Source organism: Manis pentadactyla, chromosome X (genome assembly GCF_030020395.1).
Source record: "Manis pentadactyla isolate mManPen7 chromosome X, mManPen7.hap1, whole genome shotgun sequence".
NCBI classification, from domain to species: Eukaryota; Metazoa; Chordata; class Mammalia; order Pholidota; family Manidae; genus Manis; species Manis pentadactyla.
Genome location: NC_080038.1, coordinates 129,145,371 through 129,157,025, shown reverse-complemented (window position 1 = coordinate 129,157,025; position 11,655 = coordinate 129,145,371). Strand labels below are relative to the sequence as shown.

Below are 11,655 nucleotides of genomic sequence, written 5' to 3'. Positions count from 1 at the left end.
GCTGGTCAAACATAAGAAAACGCAAAAACCGTTGCTGACCATAATCAAGGCTCTAGGAAAGGTCACAGCCATGTCTCTAAGACGTCTTCTAGTCTATGGGAACTGTGGCCAGGTCAAGGGAGAAGGCATGGGGAAAACAGCAGTGCTGGGAAGAAAAAAAATTGCATTTTTTTGGAGATGTTTATATGTGCTTAATTAAGGTTAGATCTCAAAGAAAGCAGATATATTTTTAGTATCCCATTGAGTCGGAACAGGCAGCTATACGACCCACAGACACATGTTATGCTTATACACATAAACGAGATTTTTATTAACATCAACGAACACAGATGGGAGAATATTCGCGTGCCAAGGACATATTGCTCACAAGATCATGAAATGGCTGTTGATTTGTGTTCATAAATGATTTGGTGAATCACTACCTGTCTTTCAGTGAATATATATATATATATATATATATATATATATTCAGATTTCTGAAGCTTCATTTCCATTTGGATCCTCACAATCACTTCATTAGAAAGAGAAAGCAGGAGCTTTGAAGGTAACATCTATACATCTTATGGACATCCTGATTCACTAAAAATGAAAAATTCCAGTTCATTAACACACGTTTTAAGTAGGACATAAAGAAAGCACAAGAAACGCTGATTTGGCTCAATGATTTGCCTAATGAAAGACTTTTTGTTTTTTTAAGTTTTAAGTTAAAAAAAGATCCCCTGTAAAGCTGTCAAGGGTACTTGATGACATTACAGAAGCAAAATGTTTTCTAAGCAACTCCAGGGCCCTGTTATTTCTTGCCTGTAGGGTCTTCTCAGCTCTCAGTTCATTCTTGATGGCGTCAAGCTCGCCGAGGATCTTTTCTATTTCTAATTCATAATACAATTTCATTTCTTCCTTCAAGAGTGCATTTCCAACCTCAGTTTGACGCTTCAGCTTCCTAACAGCTTCTTTTAAATCTCTGTTCTCCAGGCTCAACTGGTGAATGAGTTCTTTGGCTTGCTGGAGCTCTTCAGTTAAGTTTTTGACATTGGCTGCTTTTTCAGATAAGTCATTTCTCAAAGCTTGGAGTTCCCAGTCTTTCTTAGAAGTTTCTGTCCCTGTTTCTTGAAAATTTAGGGGTTTTGAGGAGACTTCTTTTTTAGAGTTCAAAAGTTCTTTTTCAGCATTTTCAAATTCCTCTTCTATTTTTCTGCACTTCACATTAAGTTCTTCCAGTTCTTCATTCAAAAGACTCAGGTGAAGTTTTGGAGACATTCCTTCAGTAAATTTCTTCTTTGTGTCCTGTTGTGGAAGAACTGGTAATTCCTTTATACTCCAGGTAGAATAATCTTCTGTGCTATTACAGCTTTCTGTGGTTGCAATCTCCAGATTAGATGATTCACAGGGGGCAGAATTTGTGTCCGCTTCATTCTTTGAAATGTTTCTCTTTCTCTCTCTTAAATTTGGTTCTTCTTCTTTTTCATTTACTTGGGAAATAAATTCTTTCCTCTTAAATTTATTTTCTTCTTGAAACTTTCTACTAGACAGATGATAGATTCCTTCCATTTTCTTGGCCTTATCTAAAGGCATTGGTTCAGAAGAAGAGTTAGGCTGAGAAGCCTCGCCTAGAACATCCTGTGTACTGAAAAAAAACATATTCTCCTTCCAGTGATTTTTTCTAGTGTCCATTTCTTCAGGCACCTCTTCTAGTTCCTAAAACACAAAATTTTAAATAAAGGCACATTATTTACACTGGCAGCTGCTCTAGGGGAAAGAACTAAGAATGCTGGCTCATGGGTGAAAGAACCTCAATATTTGATGGCTGGCTCTCCCTTAACTCACTGAGTGACTTGGGCCTCAGTTTCCCCATTTAGACATTGAAAGGGTTCTATGTTAGCTAAGTTCTGCAGACCCTCCAGCTTTAAAATTCTGTGATCCTATGAAAGAGAAACAATAAATGGACACATTTGGCTATTTCTTGTAGAGAAAATAATTCCATGAGTAAGCAACCATAGACAAAAACAGATTGCTTCAAAATAGTAAACATGGTTTAAAATTAACAGGTTCATACCTGTGCTTCCAATATGTCTGATTTCTTTTCTAGTTCTTTTGGGTTGGACTACTGCTTATTCATTCTTGAAAGTGACTAAAACATCAGGGCTTAATGCAATGTGAGCTGCTTTCAGTAAAGTATACCATGCAAGCTTCCTTATGACTAACTCTGCCAAATGCCCTTCGGTCTTGACCTGTAAATTCCTGCTATTCCAGTCTTGAGCTTTGCTTTTAGGCAAGACTGCCAAGTATACAGAATTATATCCGTTTTGACAGCAGTTTCATGATGAGAACCGAATGTCAACAACTGAAAATATTAATGCCACCAAATGTGTTTTTCTGGAGATACAGACTGCAAGTGTAGTTCTTAGGTGAAAACTTAGTATACTAAATCACAACCAACTTCCTAAATTTATAAAAATTATAGAGGACATTCATTTTGTTTCAAAAGGCATTTTCCCTGTTCAAAGAGAATCCATAACATACAGCTCTCCTAAAGCACAGAAATATTTGATCAGTAACTACTTTGAAAGGGGGAGAAAGAAGGACCCAAGCAACATGCTGAAAGGCCACTGGCATCAGAAGCCACCAAACTGGCAACTGCAGTCACCACTAAAGGGTGGGAAGGAAGAGGAGGTCACTTCATTCATTTTACACATGAATTTGCTGTAATATATTTGTTACATACAACCACTGAGAAAAATCACTGATTTGTTTTTCCCATGCACACAAATGTCTTTTTATCTTGGTAATGAAAAATGGCAATTGTTGTGTTTATTTTTAATTAATATTTTCTTTAATATTATTAAAGATTATAAATCTCATAGTAATATGTGACATATATTTATATGATATTTCATATTATATAAAGATGATAATAATATTACGTTATTTGTAGAATTTTAAAAAATACAGAAAAGCACAGAAAACAAAAGGAATCTCCCTCATAATCCCATGGCCCTAAGGCAATGACTTTTTGGTGTATTATCTCCCCAGAATTATCTTTTTAACAACAGTAATTAAAATGGTAGCATATTTTCCTTGCTACGGACAATAAGAATAAACTTGATACCTACGTGTACTGAACGGGCCTGACCCTCTCCTCCCAAACGAGGGAAGGGACTCACATTCCCAAGGATACACCCTCACTGACAACTACTTGGCTTTAAAGGAATGGGAAAGGTACAAATATTCAGTGAAGGTGTCAAAAGAATTGGTTCAAAAGTCATAAGCCAAGCTTTTAGTCAATCAGACCACATTAATAAGCTCAGACTCGAAATTCATGGTATATATTAACCATTGGAGCATCATCTCCTTTCCCTTGAAATAGTCCTTTCTGACTTTTATTATTCTACTAGTCACCACCCAGATGCATCTATGATCTACCTGTTCTTACAGGGGAAAATAATCATAATCCTGGTTTCTTTCCTGCCTAGAAATATGAATGCAAATGATTGGAAATCATTACCGTGATCATAAATGAAAGGAACAGAGGGAAGAGAGATGGTATGCTAATTGCCAGTCACATTTTTTAGCAGTAAAATTTTTACCAGACAATTCTGTAAAGGATAAAAGTGCTTCTAATCAGGTAGCAATGGGAGAGAGATTACTATTCCTCCTACCTAATTCTGGATGAAAGGCATTGGTGAGATTGATCAGGAAAGAGGTGTGCAGAGGGACAAGTAAGGTGAGGCCACTTTATACTTAAGGTAACAATAATGACAAATCTGAGATAGAGATCTGGGTAAAGGTTAAGATCAAGGTTAAAATGGAAAACTCTTTGCAAAAATAATTTCTCATCTTCTGTCTCCAACTCTCCCATAAGTCTCTGCCAAAAAGCACATATATTTTTATATTAACATGATATGTTGATCTATTTATATTAGTGTATATATTTTTTTCAATTTCACTACCTTTTCCACTGAGCCTCTGTGTAATTTTCTGATACAGCCTATGCTTTTCACAGAACTGGGAAGAGTCCACTTATTTTAAGACTGAGGCTCAGAGAAGTGACTTGCCCAAGTCCATACCACCGTAGTGGTAAAACTGAGACCTTGTCTCCAGGTCAGTGCTTGTTCTAAAATTCCTCTTTATTCTTCTGCTAGGTTTTATCCCACAGATTGAAAGAAAGCAACCCACTATTTTCAGAGCTTAGGTATTTTTTAAAGGACGACAAAAGCAGAGAGGAAAAATGAAAGGGGGAGGGTAAAGAGAATTGCATGTCACATATCAAAGGAGAGAAAGAGAAAGGTTTGAAAAGCCTTTTGGAATTTCCCGCCCATGGCTTACACAGGGCAGGGTCAAGGGGTCTCTGAGCTGTTCCTTTCTTTCTTTCTTTCTTTTCTCTTTCATTGGCAAGATAGCCTTTAAGGGCTCGTTCCCAAATCTAGTCACAGAGTCTGGCAAAGCCCAGACTGGGAGTAAAAGCTGCCAGTTTCATTTTTCTCTTCCCAAATTGCACTGTTTGTTTTTAATGCAGAACAAGTATGACATTAGTATACTCTGGCAAGGACAGGAACATCCTCGGAAACAATGACTACCCTGGTGTGGCAGCCATTTTGCTCTCAATAAACTTGATTAGGTAATCTGTTGCAGCATAAGGTAAAGCCATTATTGAAAGTATAAGCATGCCTTTTTAGTGGATCAATTGTGAACATTTAGTATTCTAAGTGCCTACCCAGCACTACATTGGATATAGGGAAGAACAGAAATGTAGGGGAAGAAGTTCCAAGGGAAACAAAATTTAAAGAAACATACAAGCCAGAACTCGGAAAAACAATATAAAGTGATGGGACAAAAATAACATCAGTGGTACTTTAAGACAGCAGTCCTCCAGAATCCTTGGGGCTGCCCTGTTGAGGCATGGGTGCCCATGATATGGCTACATATGTTCATTGGTGTCTGACATGAATTAAAAAAGGACTCCTGATGGTTCCAGTTAGTGTCTCTCTGAAAACATCACCATTCATCCTTTGGTGGCTTTCTTCTTTTTGCAGTAGCAAAGTAGTAGGGCATTTTGGTAGAGTAAGGGATCTCTTGACTCATGGAAGTAGTTTATATTCACCTAAAGAATTTGGGAATGACTGATAAAATAAAATAAATTGAAAATGAGTTTATAATGTAATGTGATATAGCCTAACTGTTGCGAGCTAAGCAAAGAGTGATCATTTATTATGGATCCTTAGGCAAACTGTTGCGTAAAAATCTCAGGTAAATACATATCTATCCTCAAATAGCTCCAGAAAATAACACACTGCTTAATGCGAAATGAGAAACTCACAAAACCATGTCATTTTCATTTTTAAGGTAGGGGGCCCTGGGGAATACACTCATATTAAGGTGGATAAGTGATCAAATATGTGAAATCGAATTATTTATTTTCTCAAATATTCATATTTTTAATTACATACCTTAGGGAAATGTAATGACATAAAAACCAAAGATCTTCTTTCGTTTGCCTTATCTCATTTACATTAGAATTTGATTTCAAATTTTCAGGACCACCTCTTTAGCATAAATCTAGATGTGTCTGCAAAACGTGGTTATTGTTCCAGGCAGGGGTAGACAGGGAAGCAGTTCTGGAAAATACCCAGAGGCTTTTTGCCACTTCACAAAAAGAGTGCTTCATCCCAAACTTTGTAAATGGGGAATGATAGTTGGAAAAGGCCATGTTCAACCTGTGATGGGCACTCTCTGTCACTCCCCACTACCAACTTCTGTCACCAGCTCTTCAACCCCCCTCAACTAGAGGCGTGGCTTTTAGTCACAGCCCAGGGGCAGTATGGGGAAGACAAAGGGCCCTTCTTAGCCTAGGCAACTTTCCCCCATTATTCTTGGATGGTTTCAGTTCTCCCAACCCTCAGAAAAACTGCTTGGCCGAAATAGGAAAGAAAAAAAGTCTGTTACAAAGGAAGTCACTGGCCTTGCTTCTTTGCTCAATTGTCCAAACTGTTCTCACTTAAAAGCAGTATTTCTCAACTTTTTCTTTTGCTTCCACCGTTCCCAGGCACAAGGCACAAACACAAAAAAGCAAAAACAAACTATCATCATTACCCTCTCTCCTTATTAGAGAAGATTCTGACTTGCCCTTTCTAGGGGAGCTACCCTACTCCCCACTCCCTTGAGAATCAGTGACTTGGAGAAAACTATTAAATACGAAAATGAGGTCCCAAATGAACTGTCTGAAGTCAAGGTGGGTGAATGTGTTTTACTGTGCAAAATTGTGGGAAAGAAGAAAAAGGAAGTTTTTGAGAAAAAAATTGAGTGTGGACCATGGTGAAAAAAAAAAAAAAAGACCAAATGAGTCACATAAGGCTCCAACACTTTGGAACTGGGAAAACTTACTTTCCTGAGCTGCAGTTTCTTCAGGTGTAAAATACCTATTTCACAGGTGGTTAAGAGAAATTAATGAAAACAAAAATGGAAGCAATTTTAAAGTCTACTGTAAATAACCAGTTTTGTTCATATTTTAGGTTTTCCTCTCCCTTCCTTGGAACATAAACCAGCCAGTTAAACAATCCAACCCTTGGCCAAAGATTACATACTCCAAAGTTGCCAGCCTGAAGTCATCAGACCTCAGAAAAAGTTGGATTGAAAAAAGAAAATGTAGGTTCTATCAAAGTAAGCAGAGGGGAACCTAAATTCAAAGTTTACATTAATTTTACCTGCATCTGCAGGGAAGAATTAGCCCTAAATCCTGAAAGTTGTTGATGCAAATTTCTGAAGCTAAACTGATTCTAAGCAGAAGAGTGGTGGCCTTCTGTCTACAGCTGAAGATATTTTCCTTTTTATCACCAATTGCTTCATCAAGAACTTTCCAAATGCCCCAGTGTTTTTCAGAGCCATCGATAACTTCTTAGAAATATTACAGTTGGAGTGTCAGTTTAAAGATTAGCAAGGATGACTGTACTCTGACTTTTCCTGGGCTTCTATAGCATTTTATATATACCTTTATTTTACCAGTACCCTGTGCTCTATTTCCTAGCATCTTATTCATTTTTGTATCCCTAGTTGCTACCTGACACATAGTAGCCCTCAGTAAATAATTGTTGAATGAATGATTCTTGATACTCTTCCTGAAAATTGTATAATGCTTTGATTCTAATTGAATGTTTGTAAATACTTACAATTTCTCCTCTGGCTTATTATATCTCTTGGGTGACAATTTAGGAAATGGTCTTTTATTTTTCCCTGAAAATTTTGATGGCTCAGCTCAAGTTTTCAGGACATTTCTTGCTTGTATTTTATGAGGGTTTTTTGATAGTGTACTGACAGTGCAGATTAATGATCTAGTTACAAGGTTGAAGAGGATGGGTGAGGCTCTGAGCTTCTAAAGACCCCTAACAAGAAAAAAGCCTGCACAACCGTACTTACACTTCCTGATGGCCAAGGTCTTCTATTGGATGCTGTTGTTCTCCAGTTTGAACTGAAAAATAAAATCACGTCCCCAGTGTAATTAGAAAATATAATTAACCAGAATGCCCAATTCCTTGTTTATGTCTGAGATGTAGCTTAAATTTACAAGTGATATAATTAGAATGTCATTTGGCTTATCTGAAACATGATGCTAGACATTTTTTGAAGCAAGTTTTCTTTTTAACTTGTCAACCCACTTTCTCAACTACTATGCTAAGTCCCCAGGCAATGCAAGTATCAAATGGGACAAGAATCGTGATGGCATTTACTTAACCCAGTGTCTCCTTGCCTTTAGCACCTACTGGGCAAATGAGCCACCGCCGGTGGCCGCCGCAGCCGCAGCAGCATGCCTGCTATTAATGAGCACCCCGAGAGCCACGTTAGCAAAGGGTTGGAGCCCAGGCCTTGTCTCCCTCCCTCAGAGTGCAGTTCATTTGAAAAGTCATTAAAAAGGGAATTGATCCTGATCTTTGCCTTACTCTTGCAGGGTCCTAACATATGTACCAAAAAGTGACCACTTTACGAGACAAACTGTCTTCTCTATTGTTTGGCAGGTATTGTGAGTGAAGCAAAGCACCACTGAAAACTGGGCCCTGTGAACACTTACTAGCGCCAATTCTTTGTTATTATTGTGAAATTATTCCTTCTGAAAGGAAAGATACAGGGTCACCTTAATTCTGAAGGCTGAGTACTTTATTAGCATGGAAGTCACATTTTTGCTCTAAAGCCCTATCTGTGTATGCACAGTTTGGGGTTTTCTCTGTAAATGGTTAACTGAAACTCCAGCCATCGCCACTTCCAGTGGAGAGGAGGTGGCTCCGGTCGGGGCGCTGCCCGGCCCCCACCACAGGCGACACTTTCCACCGCCCCAGTCCCTACCCTCTGGCTAGGGGGCAGCGGGCAAGGCCTGATCCCACTCTTCCTTCCACGCCCCGACTCGCACGCCCTGTTCCCTTCCCTCCCAAACGCCAGCATGCTCCCGGCCTGGGACCCTGAAGAGAAAAAGAAACCCGCAGCGGGGGTCGAGGTGGGGAGCGCGGGCGCTTCCGCCCGGGTCAACCTGCGGCGAGCCTGGGAAGAAGAGGGGCGAGCCCGGGGAGCCCCGGCTTTCCCAGGCCCAGACATACCTGGAGGCGTGGGTGGGGTCCGTTGGGCCCTGTCCCCGCTTCCCCGGAGCCGGCCACCAGCGGCGGGCGGCAGCCCTAGGCTCGGCGCTGGCCACCGCGCCCCGGCCAAGCCCGCGCGGGGCAGCGCCTCTGCAGTGCAGCGCCGGCGCCGGCCGCGCCGTTGCCTGGCAACCGGCGGGCCTCCTTTAAAGGGACCCGGGCGCGAGGACTCGCGCGGCGAGCCGAGAGCTGCCTGCGGGCAAAGCTCGCCGGAGCACTGAGCATGCCCGGTGGGGCGGACACAGCGGCGGCGTCTGCCTGCAAGAAATGGGAGCTCAAACAGCGAGAGGGCCGAGTCAGGGTGGGAAGGGGCGAGAAACTGCGAGGCAGCCCCACCCGCGGTGGGCTTATTCCAGAGGGTTAGGGTGACTCACAAAGCCAGCTGGACACGGCGATTGTGGAGCAGGAGGGAGTGGCACAGAGTAAGCCTTAGGCCTCCAGTTTAGTACCATGACATTCAGGAAGGTTAGCTCTCGAAGGTCGCCTGGATTTTTGGTTCAGGGTCCCTAACAATGTGGGAACTGCACCCTGACGCCCACCCTGACGCCCACCCCTGCCCCTTCAGCACGATGGTCTGGCCAGACTTTTTGTCTCTGACCAAGGTTCTAAGGGCCTGTGTCAGGAGAGCATTGTCCCTTCGTGGCGCCCCTATGGGAGGGTGGGCTTGTATCTCAGATAGAGAGCCCATGGTTTCCTCATTCATCCCTCAGGAATTTCTCTAAACCGCTCTTGCACCTATTTGAATGGAAAATCTGTTGGGGGCAACCAGTTCTACATGACTGGCAGGGTAAAAGGGTTTCCTTTTATCAGCCTCAGAACTACTCTCTTGGAGCTTCAAAGATTGCTCACAACCTTCCGATTTTGTTGGGGGAACAAACCCATGTTCTTCATTATGTTACAGATTTCAGTCATGATATTTTGCTGAATAAGTCAACGATCGCAGACTTTGATTAGCCTGGGTGCCCAGTGCTGAGTCTTCCACCACCAGATTGGTCACACACACTGACCACACACCCTGGCTATAGTCTGATTTGAACCCAGCTGGGCCTGACCAAAAGATGGATCTTGCAAAGGTGGTGGCGCCTGAAACAGAATGGGACTGGGGTGTCCAAAATAGTAATAATTGTGACATTTAGGAAAGCTAGTATTTTCTAGGAAGCATGAAGTTGAAAGGAAACATCAGCTCCGGAATCTCAAGTGTAAGGAGGTTTAAGCACATTTAAAGAGTGACACTCTCATTTATCAAGACCTAGCAAGGGAGTGACTTAGAAACAATACTGGGATACATTTCAAAACTTCAAAACTTCTTGGGAACCGGATCTAACAGGTGTTTGGCAGCTGGCAGGGCTGCCTTCAGGTGCCCTGAGGCCTAGTTCTAAGTCTCCTTTTTCTTCTTTGGAGAACCAGTGTCAATAGGGTTGGAGACAGAAGAGGCCTAATGTCAATGTATGTTTTGTTACAGACCCTGTCAGAATTAGTTTGTGGGATTCTGACAAAACTTCTTTCCTTGATATTAAGTCTCCAAATTGCCTTGCCTTTAGCATTTCTGTTTTAATTATTTTGAAAGGATTCCATTGACTTTTGGTTGATATAAAATCCCTTATTAATGTAATAAAAGAATCTTTCTTAATTGCTCTGTGCCTCAGTTTCCTTGTTTGTACAATGGGAATCATAAATGTACATAATTCACAGGAGTATTGTGAGGATTGAGTTTATATTTCTGAAACCCTTAGAGTAATGTCTGACACACAGCAAACCCTATATGAATGTTTGCTGTTGGCACTAGTATTAGTATTATCTTGTCAAAAATTCACTATCATTCTGAAACGTAAATATAAATACATTGATGATGATAACTCAAGGTGTACTTTGGGAAGTGGAGTCAGAAGTCTTAAGACCCAGAATTCCAAACCTTTATTTCAGGTAGAGTCCCACACTCCCATTAGGCAACCCCATCCCACTCCTGCATTCCTGAAAAAGAATGCACAAAAGGTTACCTTGATCTTGCTGTAATTCTATTTTTAAATATGGTGGGTCACTCCTTCATTTACTCAATGTCTGAAATGGCAGAAGATCAACAACAGTGAGGACAGACTTTTGTTATTCAAAGTGAATGCAGACTTGGAGATGGCTTTTCAAATATGGAAGACAGAAAACAGTTTACTTTCCTCTGGAACCTTTATCAATACCAAGGCAACAAGGTTCATAATAGAATCACACAGTCATACAATGGAATCCAGACTTATTTTACCAAGTAAGATATTGAGACCCAGAGAAGTCATGTGACGTATCCTTTGATCACACAGCAAAATAAGCCTCTTTTGATTGCCCTGGTGAATTATCTTTGAGTAGTCTCAAGCCAGGGATACTTGGGGCAAGGAATGAACATACATTTATAGGTATAGACTACATGTTGATAAATATTTAAATCATTCATGCAGATAATAATAATAGCTAAACTTTGTCACACACCACATCCCATAAGTCAGCAGATTCTGTTGGCTGTACCTTCATATTGTATCCAGAATATGATGGCTTCTCACCATCTCCACCACTAGCACCTGCTTCTGGCCCCTGTCATCTCTTGACTGGACTATGGCCTCCTGACTGCTTCTACCCTTGTGCACTGATTTCATTTCCTAGCATTGCCACATCAAAGCAGCACAGACTAGGGGGCTCAAAACAACTGACACTTCTTCCTTCACAGGTCTGGAGGCTGGAAGTCTGAAATCAAGGCGTCAGCGGGGTTGGTTCTTTCTGGAGACTCTGAGGGACAGTCTGTCTCTCCAGACTTCGGTGGCTGCCACCAATCTGTGGCCTTCCTTGGCCTGTGGACACATCACTGCAATATCTGCCTTGTTCTTCACATGGTGTTCTTCTTATGTGCCTCTGTGTCTTCACATAGCTGTCTTCCTTTGTGTGTATCTCTGTGTCCAAATGTCCCTTCTCCAATGAGGATATCAGTTATTGGATTAGGGCCCACTTTAATCCAATATGAACTCATCTTAACTTTATTATGTCTGCAAAGATCCTATTTCTA

General features: G+C 41.2%; 1 protein-coding gene across 1 annotated transcript; it reads right to left on the bottom strand.

Moving 5' to 3' along the window:
* Positions 1-286: 286 nt before the first annotated feature.
* Positions 287-8,899, bottom strand: CCDC160 (coiled-coil domain containing 160). Its single transcript, XM_036931248.2, has 3 exons — positions 8,577-8,899; positions 7,408-7,459; positions 287-1,695 (listed from the first exon to the last, which is right to left on the bottom strand). The coding sequence occupies exon 3, from the start codon at positions 1,669-1,671 to the stop codon at positions 700-702; it is 972 nt and encodes a 323-aa protein (XP_036787143.1). The 5' UTR covers positions 1,672-1,695; positions 7,408-7,459; positions 8,577-8,899; the 3' UTR covers positions 287-699.
* Positions 8,900-11,655: the final 2,756 nt, after the last annotated feature.

Bases quoted from the DNA above. Each gene is read 5' to 3' on its own strand.
- CCDC160 (XM_036931248.2), bottom strand. From the start codon at position 1,671: ATGGACACTAGAAAAAATCACTGGAAGGAGAATATGTTTTTTTTCAGT.